The following is a 25,028-nucleotide window of genomic DNA, read 5'->3' as shown; positions in this document are numbered from 1 at the left end:
TAGCAGAAGATACAAGTAGACAAAGTTCTGGCAGTTCCTTCCCTTATACTTACATCCATGCGTTTGCTCTCATAGAAGTCTGCTGAGTGCCGGTCCTGAACCATTTTTTCAATTATATCACCGCGGCACCAACCACCAAATACCACTTTTCCATGCTGATAACCTACATCCTAAAGGAGAGGGATAAAGAGGAGTCACTCCAGAATAGAGGTAGTCTTCGACTTATGACCACAATTGAGCCCAAAATTTCTGTTGCTAAGACAGTTAAATGAATTTTGGCCCATTTTAAGCCCTTTCTTGCCACAGTTGTTAAGTGAATCACTGCAGTTGTTAAGTTAGCAACATGGTTGTTAAGTGAATCTGGCTTCCCCATTGACTTTGTCAGAATGTCACCAAAGGTGATCAAATGACCCCCTGGACACTGCAAGTGACTTAATATGAGTCAGTTGACCAGCATCTGAATTTTGATTACATGACCACAGGGATGCTGCAATGGTTGTAAATGTGAAAAATGGTCATAAGTCATTTTTTAAGTGCCATTGTAATTTTGAATGGTTAATAAACGAACTGTTGTTAGTCAAGGACTTCCTGTATTCTGATCCTGTAGGAATATTTCAAGAAATGATCTGTACTAGACTTCAGATCAATTGGGACTAACACTTATTCCAGCTAACATGCAAAGCAAATCCAGGATCCAATTCTCAAGAAAATGAGCCAAGAAATTCCAAAGGAAGTCAAACATGTTTCAATAAGACTAGAAAAGTGTACCCAATACAACTTTATTCCCTGCATCTCAATGGAAGACACTAGCCAAGGGCATTTCTGCAGGCAGTAGTTGTTCAGGATCTTATAGTGGAAGGGGCAAATCAACAATTTTACACGGTTTTGTATCCAGGTTAAGTTTAAGTTTAGGTTTATTGAATTTATATACCGCCCTTTTCCTGTAGGACTCAGGGCGGTTTACAGGGTATTTAAAAATGTCAATACAATACAAAAGTTAAAAACAATTAAAAATAATTAAATTTGATCCCTGAAAAGTATAAACCCCCCCAATTAAAAACTCTCAGCCTGGGCTGGAAAGCTCAAAGAGCCAGGTCTTCAGGTCCCGGCGGAATGAACAAAGGTCGGGGGCAGTACTAAGCTCCACGGGCAGCTGGTTCCAAAGGGCAGGCGCACCCACTGAGAAGGCCCTCCCCCTGGGTGTTATCTGCTGGCAGTCTTTTACCGGCGGCACCCTGAGAAGGCCCTCCCTGTGGGAGCACACAGGATGAAGGGAACTTGATGCCAGCAGCAGGTGTTCCCTCAAATATCCCGGACCCAAGCCATTTAGGGCTTTATAGGTCATCACCAGCACCTTGAATCTCACCCGGAGGGCAACTAGAAGCCAATGCAGCTCGCGGTGTAGAGGTGTTACATGGGAGTATCGGGAAACCCCCATCACAACTCGCGCGGCCGCATTCTGCACCAGCTGAAGCCTCCGAGTGGTCCTCAAGGGCAGCCCCATGTAGAGAGCATTGCAGTAGTCTAACCGGGAGGTCACAAGCGCATGAGTGACTGTGCGTAGGGCATCTCGGTCCAGATAGGGACGCAACTGGCACACCAGGCAAACCTGGGCAAAAGCCCTCTGGTCACAGCTCCTATGTGATCTTCAAAATTGAGCCGTGAATCCAGGAGGACGCCTAAGTTGCGAGCCCTATCAACGGGGGGTAACACCTCACCCCCCATCGTTAAAGATGGAATAGTCTGGTTAACCCGAGATGCCGGTATGCACAGTCACTCAGTCCTGGCAGGATTGAGACGAAGCCTGTTTCTCCCATCCAGACCCGGACCGCCTCCAGGCAACGGGACATCACGGCGAGGGCATCACTGGGTTGGTTCAGGGTGGAGAAAAAAAGTTGGGTATCATCAGCATACTGATGATACCCCACCCCGAAACCATGAATGATCTCACCCAGCGGCTTCATATAGATGTTGAACAGGAGGGGAGAGAGAACCGACCCCTGAGGACCCAGATTGTTGGGGGCAATTAAGCTGACTTTGTAATAATGCCGCTTGGGGGTGTGTGTGAAAGCCCTAATAAGCAGGCATATACATAGAATGAAGGCTACTGCTAAGCTTGTAAGCCGCCCTGAGTCTTTGGAGAAGGGTGGGATATAAATGGAATAAAAATAAAAAAATAAAAAAATAAAACTCCACAAACGAGAGGCCTCAGGGCGGATCTCTGCCCTCTTGTCAACACCGACTGCGAGCGGCCCAGGAGATAGGAGGAGAACCACCATAAAACGGTGCCTCCCACTCCCAACCCCCTGAAACGCCGCAGTAGGATACCATGGTCGATGGTATCAAAAGCCGCTGAGAGATCTAATAGGACTAGGACAGAGGAACAACCCCTGTCCCGAGCCCGCCAAAGATCATTCACCAGTGCGACCAATGCCGTCTCTGTGCTATGCCCAGGCCTGAAACCCAATTGGTACGGGTCCAGATAATCAGTTTCCTCCAGGAACAGAGGAAGCTTATGTGCCACCACACTCTCAACAATCTTTGCCAAAAAGCGAAGGTTGGAGACCGGCCGATAGTTATTTAAAACAGCTGGGTCCAGGGCAGGCTTCTTGAGGAGGGGTCTCACCACCTCCTTCAAGGCGGCGGGGAAGATACCCTCCTTCAAAGAAGCAATTATTACTGCCTGGAACCAGCCTCGTGTACCGGGTTGCATAAACCAGCCAGAAGGGGCACAGGTCCAACAAACAGGTGGTGGAGCTCAGCCTCCCCATAATCCTGTCCACATCATCAGGGGAAACAGGATCGAACTCAGTCCAGATAACATGCTCAAGACCGTCCGATTCCTCCACGTTAGACTCCGCCCAGTCAGAGTCCAAGCCATCCCGGATCTGAGTGATTTTGTCCATCAGATGATGACTAAACTCCTCGGCTTGTCCCTGTAAGGGATCCTCCCTCACCTCCTGGTTAAGAAGGGAGCGAGTCACCCTAAACAGGGCGGCTGGGCAATTATCTGCGGACGTGATGAGGGCAGTGAAGTAATTAGCCTTCGCCATCCTCATTGCTGCAAGATAAGACCTTATAAAGGTTCTTAGCTGCAATCGGTCAGATTCGGATCGGCTGGACCTCCAACCGCTCTCTAGACCCCGTCTCTGATGTTTCATCTCCCAGAGCTCCACAGAAAACCATGGAGCCCAACGGGATCTGCGCCGAGTCAGGGGTTGCAAGGGTACAACGGTTGCAAGGGTACATCCACCAAGGCATCGGCCGGGTTGTGAGTGAGGGCGATGGGTATAGATCCAAGCGCCATCCGGAACTGTTCTGGATCCATTAGGCACCTGGGGCGGAACCGACTGGTCGGTTCCGCAGCCCAGCGGCGGGGGGTGGCATAACGGAAGACCAGCCGCAAGAGATGATGATCAGACCATGATAGGGGGACAATAGCTGGCAAACCCCCTCCCAGATCATCCAACCACTGCCCAGATAAAAACACCAGGTCGAGAGTGTGACCCCCACATGAGTCGGGCCCTGAATTACTTGGGTCAGGTCCATGGCCATCATGGAAGCCATGAACTCCCGAGCTAACTCTGACGACCCTCCCAGGGAAGGCAAGTTGAAGTCACCCAGAACTATAAGCCTGGGAAACTCCACCGCCACCCCTGGATGATATGTTGTTAAACCACTGAAGATAAAATAAGATAACCTTTATTGTCATTTTTTTACTGTGGGCACAATGGCACACATCAAAAATGAAATTTAGTTGCCCGCTCTCAAAGTGAAACACATACATGACACACACCTAAACATACTATATACAAGTTATATACAGACTCACACCCCTACAAATACATAACAAATAAATATTAAATACTGTCCAACTTGAATATATAACAGGAGGAGGAAGCTGGAGAGTTCACAAGGTTAATGCTGTATGGAATGAAACTATGGATGAATCTGGATGTTCTGCTTTGGATACCACGAAGCCTCCTCCCAGAAGGTAACAGGGAAAACAGGTCATGAATACGATGTGTAGTGGCCCAGATAACCTCACAGACCCTGCTCAAGCAACGCTTCTGTGCTATGTCCTGGATGGGAGGGAGGGAACTGCCAATGATCTTTTCAGCCATCCTCACTACTCTTTGTACCGCTTTCCTGCTTTCAAGGACACAACTTAGTCCTCCAATCTAGGAATTTAAAAAAATACTTCTGGGTGATTTCTGGGTGGCGCTTCAGTGGTGCGGATGGTCGGGATCGACCGCCAGCCTTCCAATTTTGTTAAAGCCGGGGAGCAGCTGACGATCAGCTGTTCCGCAGCTTAAAAACACTTCCCCTCGGGCGAAGAGGGGAAGGGGAGACTCCGGTAGGGGTAGAGCTTCCCTAGAGCCCCAGAGTGTTTATTCTGAGGCTTGAAGGGTGAGAGCTCCCCTGAAGCCTGGAAATACTCCGGATCAGAAGATTTCTGTGCTTTAAAGCAGAGCAAGTCGCTGAATCCACTCCTGCTGGACTTGATTGACATCTTGAGAAACTGATGCAGGCAGAGCAGATGTGGGAGCAGTATAATCAGCAAGTATAAGACTTTAACTCTGGAATTTTAACTTTCTTTCTGTTGTCTTTAAAAGGAAGGGAAGATGGTGCCTGAATGATTCTTTGTAACAAAGAATCAAAAGTGTTTTTAAAGTGAAAGTGGCTGTTTGGACATTGAAAACTATAAGGATTACAAGAAATTATAAGAATCTTAAGAGGAGAACAGCAAGATTTTAAACATTGATTTCATAATACTTATTGGTTTAAGATGTTATTAAAATCATCGAAATCTGGGGTCTCCAGGAGCGCAGGGGGCTTGCCAGCACAGCAATCAAATTTGCAGGCTTTAATGCCTCCCCCTGCGTCATGCCCACAAGCTTTGACATTAAAAGACTTGCAGGAGGCCCTGAAACCTCAAACCAAAGAAATAGAAAAAGAAATAAAAGATAAGATGGAGAAAATAGAAGATAAGATGGAGAAAATAGATGGAAAAATGAATGATAGATTGGAGTTAATGTCAGAAGAGATTGGAGAAATTAAAGAAACTATGCAGATTAAAAATAAAGAAATAAGGGAAGATATTCTATTGGCATTTCAGGGGTTGGCACAACATATTCAAAACATGGATGAACGTATGGAAGAATTAACTCAAGGCAATATTGTTTTGGAAGATAAGACGACTGAGGCTCAAAATAAAATGGAAAAGATGGAAGATGAAACTGCAATGCTACAATATAGAGAAATGGAATTTGCTTTAAGAATAAGAGGACTGAAAGAGAACAAACAAGAAAATCTGAGAGAGATATTGGCAAAGGCCTTTGCTCCAATAATGGGTTGGCAAACTGAGGATTTCATACGGGAAATTGAAAAAGTTTTTAGAGTCAATTCCTGGATTGTGAAGCAGAGGAAACTACCAAGAGATGTGGTGATTTACTTTTCAAAGAGGATAATTCAAAATGAAATTATTCAAGCTTTTTATAATAGTAGTGGAAAATCAAGAAGTACTGATATTGAAAGAAATTCCTCCAAAATTTTTACGAAAAAGGAAAGAGTTTGCTTTTTTGGTAAATGAATTGAAAAAAAGGCAGCATCAGTTCAGATGGGATATACCAGTTGGAATAGTGGTGAACTACTTAGGTACTAGATATCGCCTTATTACAATAGGGAAAGCAAAAGAATTTTATTTTAATGTACTGAAAGCAGATTCGCCACCATTTCCTAATACAAAAAGCAATGAAGGAGAGACAAACCAGGTACAAATGGAAGGGAAGCAGACTCAGGCGGAAGGCTTGACTTTGCTGGCTGAAGAAGAATTACAACTAGTAGTGGATATGGATCAGCCTCCGTTACCAATAGAAGAACCTAGAGGTCAAAGAGTGACCCGAGCAGCAGCTAGACGAAAAGCGCAAGAGCAACAGAAACAGCAAGACCAAATTAAGACTCAAGAAGTTTCTAAAGTGGAAGCAATGGGAGGGGCAAGACCGAAGCAACAGGTTCATATGAATCTGCAGGATTTGTTCCAAAAGCTTCTAGTCGCGAAAGATGGCGACCAAGTTTCTAACTTGGAATGTCAATGGCTTAAATTCACCACAAAAGAGAAAAAAAATATTTCACTATCTGAAACATGAAAACGATGTTATTTGCTTGCAAGAGACACATATTAGAGTAACGGACCAAAAGTACTTGATAAACTCCAGATTGGGAACACATTTCGTTGCATCTGCCCCGGATAAAAAGAATGGAGTAGTTATATACTTAAAGAAAGACCTAATTGCTAAATTAATTGAGGCAGATGCACAAGGACGATATATTCCAATCGAACCTATAATAGAAGGAAAGAAAATACTTTTAGTTGGAATATATGCACCAAATCAACAGCAAGAAAAATTTTATAAATTTTTACATGACAAAATAATTCAATGGGATTATAAATTTTGTATTTTAATGGGAGACTGGAACGGAGTTTTGGATACAGGAAAAGATAAAAGAAGATCTTCTAATGGAATTTCAAGTCGTGCGAAATTGCCTAAATCTTTTTTTGAGCTTATGGATGACCTGGAATTGAAAGACATTTGGAGAGAGTGAAATATGGAAGAGAGGGATTTTACATTTTCTTCAGATAGACATCAATCTTTTTCTAGGATTGATTTTATATTAATTACTAATGATTTTCTTTCTAGGGTGAAGAAAATCAAGATATGCCCAAGAACATTAACAGATCATAGTCCAGTGTGGATAGAACTGGTTCAAGAGAAAAGGGATAGAAGACCTTGGAGATTAAATGAATTTTTTTTTAGATATGAGGAAATTGTGAATGAATGTAGAAAACAAATGAGATAATTTTTTGTAATGAATATGCATAAGGGTACATCAATTGAAATGGTTTGGGATGCAAGTAAGGCTTATATGAGAGGAGTTTTAATATATTTGAATAATAAGTATAGATGTAAAAAAGAACAAAAGCAAAAGGAGTTAGAAGAGGAAATAATGATGAAGGAGAGGTTACTTATCTTGAACCCAGCTGATAAGAAAGTGAAAGAAACAATTAACCTATTGAAAGGGCAGTTTAATATGTTGATGGCAGACCAGGTGGCAACCAATATACGATACACTAAACATAATACTTTTTATAATGCTAACAAGCCAGGTAGATGGCTAGCTTATTTGTTAAGGAAAAAAAGAAAAGTCTCGGACTACAGAGAAAATAGATTATAAAGGTAAAAAGGTTTATCAACAAGATATTATCAGAAAGGTATTTTCAGAATTTTACTCTAAATTATATGCTAGTGATACAATTCAAAGTATAGATATAAATAAATACTTACAAGAGGTGAATATTCCTAAGGTTACCCAAGAGCAGCAGGATGGACTGAATCAGTTAATAACTTCAGAAGACATTGCTTTGGCAATTAAACAGTTGAAACTGAGTAAATCACCAGGGACAGATGGATTGACAGCTAGTTATTATAAAAATGTACAGTTAGAAATGGTGGAGCCTCTAAAGGATTTATTTAGAAGTTGGGGGAGTAGTGCCCCCTCATGGAGGACAGCTTTTATAACACTGATTCCCAAGGAAGATCAAGATCTTAGTCAACCAAAGAATTATAGACCAATATCTCTTTTAAATACTGATTATAAGATATTTGCTAAAATATTGGCAAATACAGTAATGTATATAATGCAACAAGTGATACATAATGATCAATCGGGGTTTATAACTGGTAGACAAATGAAGTACAATGTAAGACAAATTGTTAATTTATTGGAATATTTGGAAAGAAACAACCAAGTTCCTGCTGCATTGATATTTCTAGACGCAGAGAAGGCTTTTGATCAACTGAACTGGCAATTTTTATTGAAAGTAATAGAAAAGATGGAATTTGGGGATTATTTTTTACAGGCTATAAAAGCAATATATCAAAAACAAATGGCACAAATAATAGTTAATGGTAATTTAACAGAAATTTGTAAAATTGAAAAAGGAACAAGGCAGGGATGCCCTTTATCACCATTATTGTTTGTTTTAACATTGGAAATATTATTGATTAAAATACGTGAATCAAATAAGATAAAGGGAATTAATATTAGGCATCAAGATTATAGATTGAGGGTGTTTGCAGATGACTTGGTTGTTACTTTAAGTCAACCTACTTAATCGGTTGTAGAACAATTGGATGTGATAATAATGCTCTCCGGGTGAGATTCAAAGTGCTGGTGATGACCTATAACGCCCTAAATGGCATGAGCCCGGATTATCTGAGGGAGCACCTGCTGCCAGTGTCAATTTCCCATTGTCCTGTGCGCTCCCACAGGGAGGGCGTCCTCAGGGTACCACCGGTCAAGGATTGCCGATGGGCGATCCCCAGGGGGAGGGTGTTCTCTGTGGGCGCACCTGCCCTATGGAATCAACTGCCAACGGAACTCCGGACTGCCCCCGACCTTCGTTCATTTCGCCGGGACCTAAAAACCTGGCTCTTTGAGCTATCTGGTCTGGACTGAGGGGTTTAAATGTTTTTAAATTGTGATTTTAACTTTTTGGGGCTAGACTTAATTTAATTTTAATTTTATATTGTATTGTTTTTAAATTTTGCCTTGTAAACCGCCCTGAGTCCTTCAGGAGTACGGCGGTATATAAACCGAATAAATAAATATGGGCAAGTTTCTGGATTTAAAGTTAATAAGCAAAAAACTAAAATATTAACAAAAAATATGACTATAAAACAAAGAGAAGTGTTAGAAAAATTAACAGGATTTGAAATAGTGAAAAAGGTTAAATATTTGGGGGTATATATCACAGCTTCGAATGTGAAATTATATAAAAATAATTATGAACTGTTAAGGCAAAATGTACAAAAGGAAATTGATAGTTGGAAAAAATTACAGTTGTCTTGGTTGGGGAGAATTGCAGTTATAAAGATGAATGTCTTACCAAAATTTTTATTTTTGTTTCAAATGATACCAATAGTTAAGAAAGATGCAAATTTAAATGAGTGGCAAAAAGGTATTAATAAATTTATTTGGGCAGGGAAAAGACCGAGAGTAAAGCTTTAAATAATGCAAGATGCACGTGAGAGAGGGGGTCTGAAGATGCCCAATTTAAGATTATATTATGATGCAGTTGTTCTATCAACAATTAGTGACTGGTTTAATTTAATGGATGAAAGAATACTGAATATTGAGGGGTATGATTTATTGTATGGATGGCACGTGTATCTATTTTATGACAAAAAGGTGGATAATGTTTTTAAGACTCATATTTTAAGGAATGCTTTGTTTAGAGTGTGGAAAAAGTATCAATATATATTAAATAACAGAATACCTATATGGGCAATACCTAGACATGCAATAGGAAATATAAATGTGGAGCAGAAACAAGATGTGATTACTTATAAAGAACTTCTCAGGATGGAAGGGAGTATTTTGAAATTGAAACCTCTAAATGTTTTAAAAGAAGAAAAGATAGTACAGACTTGGTTTCAGTTTACACAACTACAAGTTAGATTGAAAGAAGATCAGAAAATTGGTATAATAAAAGTTGATGAAAATCTGATAAAGCAAATTAGAGATCAAAGTCACTCGCATATAAAAAGGCTATATAATGCACTAATAGAGATAGATTCAGAATCGGAGTTAGTTAAAGATTGTACGATAAAATGGGCTCAGAATATTCAAGAACCTATAATGATGGATACTTGGGAACAAATTTGGGTTAGAAATGTAAAATTCACACAAGCACAAAACTTAAAGAGAGAATTTTTATAAGATGTTTTATAGATGGCATTTAGACCCTAAAAAGTTAGCATGTATGTATCCAAACCAACCACCTAAGTGTTGGAGATGTAATAGCGAAGAGGCTACTTATTTTCATATATGGTGGACATGCAAAAATGTTAAAGCCTTTTGGATAAAAATATGGTGGATTCTTCAGAAAGTTTTTAAGAAAAAGATAAAATTTACTCCGCAGTTATTTTTACTGGGGATTATTTTGGATTGTGCTGTTACAGAAACCAAATTAACGTTACATTTAATAACGGCAGCTAAACTTTTGGTGGCGCAAAATTGGAAGAAAGAAGATTTACCTACAATAGAACAGTGGACACTTAAAGTGATGGATGTGGCTGAAATGGCAAAAGTTTCAGCATATTTGAAAGAACAATCACAAGAAAAATATATTTTGGAATGGAAAAGATGGATTGATTATATTCAAAACAAATATGGGACTAAAAAATTTCAAATAGTTTATGAATAATTTTTAATAATTATAGATGTGTTATTATAATAATTTTAGTTTTGTTGTAAGGGAGTTAAAGAGTGGAAAGTTTGTTAATATTTTAATAGATATTTAGCATATGTTTGTATAAGATTGTTATATATAATACCCTGTATTCTGCTTTGGAAAGTCTGGTGGGGGAGGGAAGCGGGGAGGGCTGATGGGGAGGGGGGTTATTATTAAATTTTGTAAAACTTTTCAATAAAAAAAAACTTCTGGGTATGATTGCTTCTCTCATAGCCAGCTAGAAGGCAGAAATATAGAGATTAGAGGAAAATTTCTAGATTATCTGAATGTATTGCCTCTAGATGAAGAAGAGGACTGGCAATTTTTTAAAAATGGAAGGCTTTCAGTTTTCCACTATCATATACCGGAATGCGTTTCCAGTTTGGTGATCCCTGATGGAAGCCTACATTTTGGGCAAAATGTAACTGCCAATCACTAGGATTTAGATTAAATCTTGAGACTGATTTGAATGACAGCTCATTCTTGGAATGTACTGTATGCTGGAGATAGATTTAGATTTTAAAAAGTATGCTAAAGATGCTGTTTTCTTTTTGATAGTGGATAACAGATTGCAAAGTTGGTCTTTCTCGGTGCTCTGAATCAGCAAGATGAGGCTGCTTCACAGCAGCCCTTCTAATGTGGGAATGCCCCCTTTGTGATTTATTACTGCGAAACAACAGCTGACTCTCAAACTCACATAGATTTCGTCGAACTTTCCGAAGTCCATGGTTTTGAAGCGATCGATGGGAGGGCGAATGTACTCACAATATGAACTGCTCTTCACCACCTCCAGCTGTCGCACACATGAGACGTAAGCTAGGCGGGACTGGATTTCCGCCATGTCAGGTACCTGAAAGGCCAAGGTACTTATTGGTCACAGAGAGATATGTGAGGAGTTTCCCCTCTGAGCTTCTTTAATCAGTTTCCCCTCCTTCTAAATAGTCCTATGTAGATTGCACTGCAATGGTCCAAATGGGAAGTGAGTAAGGCACAAATGACCATGCCCAGGACCTAGAAATGGGTATAACTGGCATACAAGATGAATTTGTGCCTCTTGGCTATGGTTCTAATATGATTATGACCCCAGTGAAAGAAAGACAGGATGGTAAGAAGATGACTCTGAGAAACAATTGAAGAATCTTAGCAATCATACTGAAGCTGTCAGGAATATTAGAAGTATTTTCCAGTCCAACTCAGCCTGAACCTGCAGAACAAACTTAGAAAGACAGAGCAGGTAAGCCAAATCTGTAACCAGCCTTTGGTAATCTTGGGCTATTAAGATATGCTGCTTTACAGGAAACCACTGTATTGTGCAAGGCTTCTTTGAGTCAAGGGCAGTATTTAATATGCCAATTTGTTAACAATTCTGCAGATTTTTAGAATTATTCTAGTTCTAGGTATTTAATAAATATGATTGCTATGTAATGAAAAGTGTTATCTGTTAAAGTGCCATCCTATACATAAGCTTTGCTCCTGGAAGGCTTTAAGGTTTTGTGGAAGCTTTATTAGCTGCTACCACCATGAGAAAGATGCCAATGGAAGACCCAAAATTAGAGATAGAATTGGCTCTAATCCAAGACATCCAAGCAGATGTAGCAGCAGAAGCCAGAGAAGATTGATTTTCACATGTACTATTCTCACAAGATCTCTAGTATTCATGCAATAACATTTCATGCAGTGGTCTCAGCAAATAAAAATAGAGAAACATTGAGAAACATTGTAATTTGAATGCTTAGAAAACTTAACAGAAACAATTCCTTGAAGAAAATTCACCCAGCTAGTATCAGACTGGCATATCCAAGCAGGAATTTCCACCCACAAGCTACAGAAGAAAGAAGAGACTCACCTTGACCTTCTCAGCCCAAGGGTTGAGACGTTTCCACAGCAACCACCAACCTGACAGACTATCCCCATAGTTGCAGAGGTCAGTCTCATCCTGGCTTCCCACATCAATGGCAATGACCGTCTTGGCACCCATGTTACGAGCAATGTCAGCTACATTTAAGGGGGGGGAGAAAGAGGGAAATGTTTCAGGGGAAAGACAATGTGAAGAGACAAAAGCTAAGAACATGCCACCACCACCACCAAATCAGAGAGCTGGGGAGAGCATTCTTTGATGTTGTAGAAGGCAATTCCCTCTGACCAACTTTCCTTTCTCAACATCAATCAATTGGGCCTCCTTTATAGGAAAAGTGGTTTGTCATCATGAATATAATTTCTTTGCCCTACTGAAAACTTTGGAATAACAACCCCTAAACTAGCTACAATTGGTCCTAGAAGGGACAGCACCTCCCTTTGTATTCATTTTTGGAGAAAGGTCTAGACCAGGGGTGTCAAACTCGCAACGTCACGTGATGTGTCGCGACATAAACTTTTTTGCCATTGCCAGCAGTGGGGTGGGCACAGTTTTGCTATGATGCATCTAGCCAGTGGGCCGGCAGTTTGACACCCCTGGTCTAGACAGAAGGAAGGACAACTTGAATAACTTAAGTGTTATTCAATAAAGCAATATGAAGCAGCTGACTTATGCTTTCAGTACTGGGCAAACATTTATAGAAATAACAGAAGAGTTGGTTTTTCCTATTCTCATTCAGACATTATTCTTATAAGCCAAAGAATAACAGTAACGGGAGAAATCCTGCTGCTTTAGCTTTTTCTAACCTGACGTCTTTCAAACATGCCAATACTTAACACTCTGAAATTCCTAATGAGGGTAGCTTTTAATGGGAGCTAAAATCCCAAATACTTGGAGGACAGCATGTTGGAAAGTTAATTGTTAATTCAATTATATTAAATAGTATACCAGCTCTTTTAGCCAGCCCCAATTATTTGTAGTTTCCCATCTGAAACTTGCATGTTGGTTTAAAGTGGCATCTACTCTGTGGCTTGCTGAATGTGTAAGTGCAAGTACCTTCATGTAAACTGAACACAGCGGCCTTTTATTATTTTCCCATATGCAGGGTGGTAGATAATGGTAAAAATATGAGGTAATGCCTCATTGCATTTTCAGAGTCAACAAGCAGATAAACAGAGGAAGAGGTTTAATATTCTTCATACTAGTTGCATAGTTACAAAAATATAGCAAAGAATATACAATATGATCAATTTACAAAATGCTTCAAGCTTAAAGCCACACAAAAACTTACCGTACTTGCTGGAATGGACAATATGGCAAATACACAACTATTATTTCTCAGAAAACCAAGCAACACAAGAAGCATTTGGCAAAGCCAGATCAGGTTTGTTAAATCATAGCCTCTCTCAGTTCAGGCCTGAGAAGGCCTTTTCCAGGAAAAAAAAGATTGCTTGCCCAGCTAGGAGTGATGCTGAGAAAATGGTGAGTGAAACAGACTTAGAAAAGTTTACATAAATAAGTGAAGATCTAGAAAGCAAGTCACTTTAGAAAAATCATGATAAGGAAATAAGTAAGCTTAGCTCCAGGGAGCCAAAATTAAAAAGAAAACATCAGAATATGCTGATATTTCATGGACTTTTCAAGAGAAAGAACCAGTGAGCATATTTATTTGTTCCCATAAGTACAGAAACAAGAAAACACGTATCTAAATTTAAGAGAAATATCTGGAAAAGAACAATTTGCAATAAAGCTAACATATAAAGACATGACAAATAACATATCTAGAATGCTTAAGAAACCATTCATTGGAACCAAAAAGTAGGTTTACTGGCCATTGACTGGTTATCTAAAACTCTTGTGAATTCTGTCAGTTTACATACCTGACACTTGCAGGGCATGTGCTGGGCAAAATGGAACAAAGCTCCATAAAAAGTCATCTGAAATGCAAACTTTGGGAGGAAATGTGGAGATTATAGTTTGGTGAATATTCAGAACCAAACTAAGGACTATGCAGGACATCCATGAGTCTCCCAGGGTCTTTATTTCATAAAAAGTAAGGGAAGGGAGTCTGGGGCATGAGGGGAGATCTAGTCTATTTCCAAATGCAAATTCTGTATTCCCAGGGGAATACAGAATAACAGAGCTGAAAAGGGATCTTCAAGGTTTTCTAGTCAACCCCCTGCCCAAGCAGAAGACACTATGCCATTCCAGACAAATGGGGGGAAATATACAGTGGCTTATATAGTCTGTGATGTTTTCCATCTACAGTCAAGAACAAATCATGGGAGAGGACAAAAATTTCCATCAGGGCAGTAATATATTAATCCCCTCTTACTCACACAGAGTGGGATGCCTCTCAGTGAAAGCCCAACATCCCAGATTCTTGTGATTAGTAACCCAAATTTTGTTTTCTGACCATTTTAAAAAAATAGCAAAAGAGACCCTAAAAATGTTTTCCTTACTAGAAGTACTACTCCCTTAATTCAATTCTCATCTCTTACCCCACCCTTTAATGGCTTCTATTGGAAGTCTTTGATCAACCACATCTTATTTGGTTGCATGATAACAAGAGGGACAAGAACAGCTCTCTCCCAGCCTAGTGAGCAATGCCAATCTCACTGGACCCGGCAATGGACAATCTGTCAGGTGAGCCAAAATATCTTCTGTAGATCTTTTCTTCTTTTGAACTTCTCCCTCTAGTGATCAGCAGTCCAAATTATAGCTGGCCAAATATTTCTGACACTGCATTTGTAAGCAGAGCTCAGTGGTACCTTGAATGGGAATCAGAACATCTGATCCTTAAAATTAAGATAATCTCAGCCTGCTCTCTGGCAGCTACTACTTCCACAGCATGCAGCAAAGAAACTGCATGGCAATACAACTGAGTTAACTCCTTCACTCCAACTCAGGTTTTCCCTAGTAGGATGTCCCAAACAGAAGATGCATTCTCCAAGGTACATGATTTGGCTCTGGCTTTCATGATTTTTCATTCGCTGTTCCCCCCCCCCTCATTTAGGTGAAAAACTTAATTAGGCTTTAGTATGGTGATGGTGGTAAGACATTGCTCATGCCTTTCAAACTTTTGGGTTGCATTTATCTAAGTTTTCTTATATTTGTTTTGCTTTTCTTACACAAATTTGTTAGTTAAGCTATCAGTGTTTCAAACACAGTGAAAATCTATTTTAAGAAGCTTTGAATCCCTTCCTTTGTGGCCAGAGAGCTCCAAATGGGCTCTTGCTAGTTTGATAAAGTCACCAGTCTTAAAAGTCTCTCTTTCCCATATGGCCTCTTCAAGTCCAGGTTAGAGACCAGAAGACAATGAAATCCAGACAGAGGTAGCCTACATGCCCTGAGAAGATAGCAGGTTTCACTTGGGGTCTCCTAGGTGCAATATATTCTTTCTTACTAAACTCTTCCCCTCCTTTGGCACAGATGTCTTTAATGTTATGACTTTTTATCATCTGGAGAAGCAGTCAACAAAGGGTTCCTGCCAGCACAACAAAGGCAGTTTGCATGAAATCTGAGAAGGTAAGCTGGCAGCCACCAGAACCTTCTGCACTAGATCTCACAGCAGTTGCTGCTCCTTATTTCATAGAAAACTGGGATTTCAGTGGCTCCTTAAGCCTGCCCCACCCCCTCTCCTCACCAAGATATTTGCTTGGTATTTACAGCAGAGAATAAGAGAGCTTCAGGGTGAAATAATGGAAGCCAGCCTCAGACCAGTCAGGCTTCACAGCCATCCTTCTCCTCCAGCAGATGGCTGTCCTGCTGTCACCAAGAGTGCCCAATACTTGCCTGGAAGGTTGTTGATGTAGCCGCCATCCATCAGTAAATTGCCATCCTTGGGGTCGCAGAGTGGCGGTAGGTACCCGGAAAGGGTCATGCTAGCTCGCACATACCGCCACAGCGAGCCTAACCATGTGGGAACAAATGCAATCAGAAGAACAGAGAGACACCCAGAGCAGCAACGAACCCTTCAGAGAGGGATGGATAGAGGTGCAGCCCAACTTCAGCCCAGCTGCTCAGGCAGAATTCTGCACAGCACTTTTATCAAGCAGCCAAGCAATATGCAGCCATCAGATTCATCACCCTGAGCCCTCATGTAGCCAAGTAGCCCACTAAACTTCCAAATCTACCTGGAAGCCAAGCAAAGCAATGCTTTGCATGTATCACCTAACAACCCAGTTTCCTGTGCCATGCAGAATTTCTGGCCTGAGCAAAAAGTGGCTGTGGGCAGAATCTAGGCTTGCTACCCCAAGCTTGTCATGCCCAGCCCTAGCAAAAGACAGATAATTGTGGTTCGGAAGGAGGAAGCCACATCAATTGACTGCCTCCATCCCTCTGACCCACCTGTGTCCCCAATGTCCATCAGCCAAGGTAGTGAGGCAAATGTGATGCTGACCTGGGACATTGTTAACATAGCAGCCATCCACAAGCAAGTGACTGTCCTTGGGGTCGCAGAGAGGAGGCAAATAAGGGGTGTAAGATGCACTGGCCCGGACGTAGTGCCACACACTGCCTGCCGGATGAAGATGGAAATTCAATCAAAGGGAAAGTGGGAGAGGAGGAAAAGAAAGGGAGCACAGGACAGGAAGTGACATCATGAGAGAAGCTTCAGAAAGACAAAATGCACCTGGGACAAAAGGGGGTTTCTGGAAGGCTTTCCTCAACAACTCAGCACCATCTTCTTGCCCAACTGGCTTCCCCCTTTCAACTAATGTTCCTTTCACCTCTTGTAGGTAAATATACCATTCCTAATGTTTACTGATGAGGGTTTTGATGAGAGCTATAGTTGTCATGGCTAACTCCATAGTCATGAGTAGACAACAGTTCCTGGTCCTTGTGACCCAGGACTCTGACACCACATGGATTAATCTGTCCTTGGCAAGTCATTTTTCTCTCTTGATGCTCCCAGCCATTGGCCAGAGGCACTCAAGACCAGGACTCTGTACAAGACAGTCTCAAATCAAGGGAGTCCAGTTTTATGGGGAAGAGTAAAATCCTTATGGGCAAGCATATAACACAGCAATACAGAAAACAACTCAAGAGAAATGATTCTACAATCCATCAAGATCAAGAACTCATGCTTCAAAACAGGAGGCTGGACTCTCTGATCATAGTGAAGCCAGATTGCCCCTGCCTATAAAATGGTCATAGAGGCTTACTTGGATAAAAAGGAATGACAAAGGGAGGAACCTAAAAAGTCCTGCTGATTGAAAGGAATGGGAACTGTAGTGTATACAACACAAGTAGCACAACAATTCACTTGCAAAAAAGAAGGCAAGGACAAATAAGTATTTTTTGAAGACTGCAACTACCAACTATTGCCAGAGTCTGAAAGCTGCACCTGCCTGGCCTAGCTTGCTATCCCACCAGGTATGAGAAGAGAAGCACACTTGTCCCCACAGAGAAAGACACCAAAAACTGTTTCTCACTTAAGTACTGCTCCATGGAGACCTAGCACTTCTAAGGTAGGCCATTCTGTGCTCTCACCTCAACAATCTCACACTTGCAGGTGAGAAGCATTGGTACTGAAGCTCCTCCACTTTAACTTGAAAATTCTGATTTCTTACATGAATAGGCCTTCCCCTACCTTACAATTTGCCAACCTCAACACTGCCTACCTACTGGAGACAGAAGAGGAAGTGTTAGCTGTGTTAGGAAGGGAAGGAAAGTAGGCAGAGAATGATGAGAGCCAGGCAGTTACAGCCTCTCCAGCCCCTGCCCTGCATGTGGGCATGGCTGCCAACAATGTCCCAGATGAGATCTGATGCTTGCTGCAGCCAGGGGAGGTCAGGGGTGTGTGTGTCACAAAAACGTCCCTCCTCCCTTCACATACAATCCATCCCTCTCTGAAGCTGATTTAAATTCCACTCATTCATTAGGTTTCACTAGCAATGAATCTTTCCCCTCCCTCTTCCCAAAATAAGCAGTGTTTGAATAACTAGCAACCCACAGTTTCTCTAGAAGAGCAGAGTTGGGAAACTAGATGAAGCCGCCAAGCTGCTCCAATAAATAAAAGGAACAGAACAGTTAGTGGGTTTAGTGAATAGCAGCAATGTTACCAAGGACACGTAGATTCAAAGCTAGCCAAGATTATAGAGACATGGCAAGGGGCTCAAAGAAGCCATAGATTATAGGAGTTCTTTCCATTCTCCATTCTGCCTTTTCAGCCAAAGAATGGAATCCACTAGGCTTAAGGCAGGGGTAGGCAACCTCGGCTCTTTTATGACTCATGGACTTCAACTCCCAGAATTCCTGAGCTGAGAATTCTGGGAGTTGAAGTCCATGAGTCATAAAAGAGCCGAGGTTGCCTACCCCTGCCTTAAGGCTAAGATCATGATGCACCCAAGCATGCTACAGATGTTCTCACATAATGTTCTCCCTCCCTGGAGGAAGATAAGGAAGATTTACTCCTGGAGGAAGATAAGATAGGAATGGTCTTCCTAAGCTACACTAATGATCATTCTAATAGACAAACAGCACTACTATATATTTCCTACCACTGTATACAATAGGCTTCAGGCAAATTCCTACCCCCTCCCCAGATGGCACCATGTTCCCTGACCGTGCCGGGAAAAAAGGTGACCTTCCTCTAATGAAGGGTTCTTCAGACATATGCAGTCCCAAGCAAGCCCTGCAAGATCTTTGACAGTTCTAAAATCTATTCAAATGGAAATATTCATTTCAGACAATGAAAATTATTGCTGGACATGAATATAAGGCAATTCCCAGGAAACCACCTGGCATAACTCTCCTTAGCATGAGGCTGCAAAAGTGCCAGTATTGTTGTGGAAGGACACTTGAGGGTTCAGGTAGAAACGTACATCTTTTTAACATCTGGCCATTTTGTCTTGCACTTTCTGAAATTTAAAAAAATCAGAGGCCACAAAACAGATGTGGGTAGATCTCCTGTGGCCTTGGGAGGCCTTGGTGCATCCCTGCTCTCTGATATTTTGTAATTTATTTCCTTCTGGCTTCCCTGGCTCCTGCTGAAGTTCAGGAGAAAGTTGGAGGAGGAATGCATGCTGAATTACTAGTCAGTTATGACTACTCTACTGGAGGAAAGATTCACTTACCATCTTTATGCACACGCATGGCAGAAGCTGTGATGTCTGTTGTCACATTAAAATATGGAAGCCACAGATCCTTCAGTTGACAAAGTGGAAGAGAATGAAAATTACATGGAAGGTCACAGTAAGTGAGAGGGAGAAAGGCTACAATTTGTACATTTAATGTATCCTGAATACGTGCACATATATTAACCCAAATTCTGCAGTTTACTGCAGTTCATTTGATCAATAAGGGAGAAATTGTGCAAGCAGCCTAATTTATGTGTTTTCTGGCCACCACAGGACCAAAATCTGGACCAAAATTAACCTTCCCCTGGGTTTTGGAAACATCTACTATGGCTATTATGTGAAAACCTTTCAGACTGATGGATTTTGTGCAGCAAGTGGTCTTAAATGGAAAAGACCTTCAGCACTTTGTAGCTCATTCCTGTGTTGCTGAGAAAAGGATACCTCAATCTGTTTATCCTGGAACACTTTGTGAATACTGGTGTTGAAGGCAGAGCCAGAGAACATAGAGGTGATGGGGTAGGTGAGATCCAGCACAGTTGCAAACACTGAATTCATACTCTGTAGAAAGGATAAATGAGGACATGAGGCAGGAAACAAGCCATGAAAGACCCAGGACCGCTGCATTATGATCTTTCCAGAAACCAGGAGAAGAATAAAGACAGCAATCTAAGTAATTCCTTCTCTGAACAAATGCAATACAGGCCACACCAAAGAAGAAAGAGGGGCGTTCTTTGTAATAAGTATAACACAGAAATTGGAGGTGGTTAGAGAGTAATGGATGTGACATATCCACATACATCATACCTATAGTTAAACCATTTTTATAAAAAAACAAACCCTGATTTCAACCTGTTGAATTAACATGTTAAAGCAAAAGGTCTATTTATCTATATTTCATCAGCTGTAAAAATATGGCAGACCCCAAGAAGCCTGGGGATCATGGTACATTTCTTCTGCAGGAGCTCCAAAACACAAATACATGCTGAATCCTTAAGCCAAAACAGCTAATTCATGGCTTCAGAATGAACAATTGCTTTTTGTTGGACATGGAGCATCCTGAGATCCTGCACTGTAATTTGGAGGTGAATAGCTGAAACATGGGAATGTGATTTTCTGTGCATGGATGCATTAGGCCTCCCTCCAATCAACATTAGCTTGATTTCACTTTGTCCCCCACTGGAAACAGCCACTGAAAATTTTGAGCTCCTAAATGATAAGGTTGCATTTTATAACACTTTCTTCATCCCTCAACCACTTAAAACAGTTCTGCATAAAACAATCACTCTTTTAAAACAATCTATTGCTTTCTGGCCCCTTCATGGATTACTGCCTTGTCGTGGCGAAGGGGCTTGCGTAATTCAATGAAGCTATGAGCTATGCCGTGCAGGGCCACCCAAGACAGAAAGGTCATAGCAGAGAGTTCTGACAAAACGTGATCCACTGGAGAAGGAAATGGCAACCCACTCCAGTATCTTTGCCATGAAAACCCTATGGACAGTACCAAAAGGCAAAATGATATGACACTGGAAGATGAGCCCCCCAGGTCAGAAGGCGTCCAATATGCTACTGGGGAAGAGCAGAGGGCTAGTACTAGTAGCGCCAGAAAGAATGAAGCGACTGGGCCAAAGCCAAAAGGACGCTCAGCTGTGGATGTGTCTGGTGGTGAAAGGAAAGTCCGATGCTGTAAAGATTTTTTCTCCATAGGAACCTGGAATGTAAGATCCATGAATCAAGGAAAGCTGGACGTGGTCAAACAAGAGATGACAAGACTGAACATCGACATCTTAGGTATCAGCGAACTAAAATGGACAGGAATGGGTGAATTTAATTCAGATGACCATCAGGTATACTACTGCAGGCAAGAATCCCTCAGAAGAAATGGAGTAGCCTTCATAGTCAATAAAAGAGTAGGAAAAGCAATACTGGGATACAATCCTCAAAATGACAGAATGATCTCTGTTTGAACCCAAGGCAAACCATTCAATATCACAGTAGTCCAAGTCTATGCCCCAACCACCGGTGCTGAAGAGGATGAAATTGACCGGTTCTATGAAGCCCTACAGCACCTTATAAAACTAACACCAAAAAATGATGTCCCTATCATCATGGGGGATTGGAATGCTAAAGTAGGAAGCCAAAAGATAACTGGAATAACAGGCAAGTTTGGCCTTGGAGTACAAAATGAAGCAGGGCACAGGCTGATAGAATTTTGTCAAGAGAATACGATGGTCATAGCAAACACACTTTTCCAACAACCCAAGAAACAGCTCTACACATGGACATCACCAGACAGTCAACACAGAAATCAGATTGACTATGTGCTCTGCAGCCAAAGATGGAGAAGCTCTATACAGTCAGTAAAAACAAGAGCAGGAGCTGACTGGCTCAGACCATGAGCTTCTCATTGCAAAGTTTAGGCTTAAACTGAAGAAAGTAAGGAAAAGCACTAGGCCACTCAGGTATGAATTAAATCATATCCCTCTTGAATATACAGTACAGGTGACAAATAGATTTAAGGAATTAGATCTGATAGACAGAGTGCCTGAAGAACTATGGACAGAGGTTCGCAAAATTGTACAAGAGGTAGCAACTAAAACCATCCCAAAGAAAAAGTAATGCAAGAAAGCAAAATGGCTGTCTGAGGAAGCTTTGCAAACAGCTGAGGAAAGGAGGGAAGCGAAAGGCAAGGGAGAAAAAGAAAGATACGCCCAATTGAATGCAGAATTCCAGAGAATAGCTAGAAGAGATAAGAATGCCTTCTTAAATTAACAGTGCAAAGAAATAGAAGAAAACAATAGAATAGGGAGGACCAGAGATCTGTTCAAGAAAATTGGAGAGATGAAGGGAACGTTTAATGCAAAAATGCACATGATAAAAGACCAAAATGGCAGGTACCTAACAGAGGCAGAAGAGATTAAGAAGAGGTGGCAAAATTACACAGAAGAACTATACAAGAATGAGCTTAATGTCCCTGATAATCACACTGAGGTGGTCACTGACCTCGAGCCAGACATCCTAGAATGTGAAGTGAAGTGGGCCTTAGAAAATCTGAGCAACAACAAAGCTAGTGGAGGTGACAGTATTCCAGCTGAGCTATTCAAAATCTTAAAAGACAATGCAGTAGAAGTGCTACACTCAATTTGCCAGCAAATGTGGAAAACTCAACAGTGGCCACAGGATTGGAAAAGATCAGTTTACATTCCAATTCCAAAGAAAGGCAAACATTCCAAAGAATGTTCAAACTATCCCACCATTGCACTCATTTCTCATGCTAGTAAAGTTATGCTTAAAATCCTAGACTCCAGCAGTATGTGGATCGAGAACTACCAGAAGTACAGATAGGATTTCGAAGAGGCAGAGGAACTAGAGATCAAATTGCCAACATACGCTGGATCATGGAGAAAGCTAGAGAGTTCCAGAAAAACATCTACTTCTGCTTCATTGACTATGCTAAAGCCTTTGATTGTGTGGATCATAACAAACTGTGGCAAGTTCTTAAAGAGATGGGCGTACCAGACCATCTTATTTGTCTCTTGAGAAACCTATATGTGGGCCAAGAAGCAACAGTGAGAACTGGACACGGAACCACTGATTGGTTCAAAATCGGGAAAGGAATCCGACAAGGCTGTATACTGTCACCCTGCTAATTTAACTTATATGCAGAGCACATCATGAGAAAGGCAGGGCTAGATGAATCAAAAGTTGGAATTAAGATTGCCGGAAGAAACATCAACAACCTAAGATATGCAGATGATACCACTCTAATGGCAGAAAGTGAAGAAGAGCTAAAGAGCCTCTTGTTGGGAGTGAAGAAGGAGAGTGCAAAACTTGGATTGAAACTTAACATTAAGAAAACCAAGATTATGGCATCCGGCCCTCTCAATTCCTGGCAAATAGATGGGGAAGAAATGGAGGTAGTGACAGATTTTATTTTCCTGTGCTCCAAGATCACCGCAGATGGGGACTGTAGCCAAGAAATTAAAAGACGCTTGCTCCTTGGGAGGAAAGCCATGGCAAATCTAGATAGCACATTAAAAAGCAGAGATATCACCCTGTCAACAACAGTGCGTATAGTCAAGGCTATGGTATTCCCAGTTGCAATGTATGGCAGTGAAAGTTGGACCATAAGAAAGGCTGAGCGCCAAAGAATTGAGGTCTTTGAACTGTGGTGCTGGAGAAGACTCCTGCGAGTCCCTTGGACTGCAAGGTGATCAAACCGGTCAGTCCTAGAGGAAATCAACCCTGACTGCTCTTTAGAAGCCCAGATCCTGAAGCTGAAACTCAAATACTTTGGCCACCTAATGAGAAGGAAGGACTCACTGGAGAAGAGCCTAATGCTGGGAAAGGTTGAGGGCAAGAGAAGAAGGGGACAACAGAGAATGAGGTAGCTGGATGGAGTCACTGAAGCAGTAGGCGTGAGCCTAAACTGACTCCAGAAGATGGTAGAGGACAGGAAGGCCTGGAGGAATGTTGTCCATAGGGTCACGATGGGTCGGACACGACTTCGCAGCTAACAACAACAACAATTGCTTTCTGGCACTTAGGGAGACTAAGCTGGCAAAAAATTCACAGACAGCTTAGTCTACCACTTCACCTAATTTCCTTTATCTAGTCTGTGATGCTTCAGTTCCTATGCACCGTACTCCAGACTGAAATTGCTGTAAAGAACCCCAGAACCTTTTCTCAGTTGCCAAAGGTTAGGCTCATGTATTTTAGTAAACAAACAGTGCAAATCTACCCTCATCTATTCAGAAGGAAGTTCAGGTGAGATCACTGTGATACAAACCCATTCAAGTATTTAGGGGACTGTAGCTTCAACAGCACACCTTCTCTTTTTGCTGTTTCTTTCAGCATTGCTGTTCCCCTGCCTACTTTCCTTCCAGGTTTGAATATATGCTTACCTTTGCCCATTCTCTGGCCCGCTGCTTTGTGCGTACTGCACTCCTCTCCTCTGCATAAAGGGCCCCTATGAAGGAGCCAATTGAGGTGCCGCCAATCAGGTCGATAGGGAGACTAGCTTCCTCCATGGCTTTGATCACTCCAATGTGAGAACAACCTCTGTGGGCAAGGGAAGGAACATCTTTGAAGCAAATCTGCCTCCCAATGTACTTTTGGTGTTCTCACCAAGTCATGAGAATGAGGCTGAATCTTTCATGCCTCTACTGTCAGGGAGGAGCCAAAGATGTGAATGTTTAAAAAAGTATGGTGGTAGTAGTAGTCAACATTGATAGGGTAGTGGTGCTAGTCAAAAGTATAAGCTTCATGTTAAGGAGTACAGACCTCCCAACTTCCCTAAAATTCAGATGGGGAGAACAGTGGGATCCAGAAAAATTAGCCCATGGTGGGGGGAAAAGTCGCATCCTTCCTGCCTTGGGAGATGAAAGTTCCCTAATTCCCTAATTCCTTAGGGCATATTACCTGGCTCCACCACCACCCAGAACCAGAGCGATGGTATTGCCTGTAAGGACTCGTGCCAGACGGGAGAAGTCACTGTGACGATCCGCATTCTTTTCAAAGACTTTCCCATACATCTCTCTCTGTAGTGAAGGATGGGAAGGAGAGAAGGAGTAAGACTATTTTCACCAGCTCAAAAAAAAGGGACCCGCAGAGCAAAGTTGTTTAAGTTCATCTGTTCCCATTCATCAATGTTTCCCCTCTACAAAGGAAAAATCAAATAGTCTTTGGACCCCACTTGGAGGGGGTCCAAGACTTTGCAGCAACTTGCTGTTCTTTATCTTCAAGGTGATGCACACCAAAGGAAGGAGTGGGGAAAAATCTGAAGTAGGAAATATTG

The 25,028-nt window shown here is 41.6% G+C and overlaps 1 protein-coding gene across 1 annotated transcript in view; it reads right to left on the bottom strand.

Annotated features, from left to right (window-relative positions):
- PNPLA6 (patatin like domain 6, lysophospholipase) overlaps positions 1–25,028 on the bottom strand; it is a 167,457-nt gene that overhangs the window by 7,350 nt on the left and 135,079 nt on the right. Inside the window, exons 26-33 of the mRNA XM_083354723.1 lie at positions 24,653–24,771; positions 24,136–24,292; positions 19,676–19,792; positions 19,232–19,301; positions 15,948–16,064; positions 12,144–12,292; positions 10,995–11,147; positions 54–170 (exon numbers count right to left, since the gene is read on the bottom strand). Coding sequence (XP_083210849.1) covers positions 54–170; positions 10,995–11,147; positions 12,144–12,292; positions 15,948–16,064; positions 19,232–19,301; positions 19,676–19,792; positions 24,136–24,292; positions 24,653–24,771 — 999 coding nt within the window. The remainder of the gene's footprint in view (positions 1–53; positions 171–10,994; positions 11,148–12,143; positions 12,293–15,947; positions 16,065–19,231; positions 19,302–19,675; positions 19,793–24,135; positions 24,293–24,652; positions 24,772–25,028) is intronic.

Source organism: Vipera ursinii (assembly GCF_947247035.1).
Source record: "Vipera ursinii genome assembly, chromosome: 2".
NCBI lineage: Eukaryota > Metazoa > Chordata > Lepidosauria > Squamata > Viperidae > Vipera > Vipera ursinii.
This window is presented reverse-complemented; position numbering and strand designations above follow the sequence as displayed.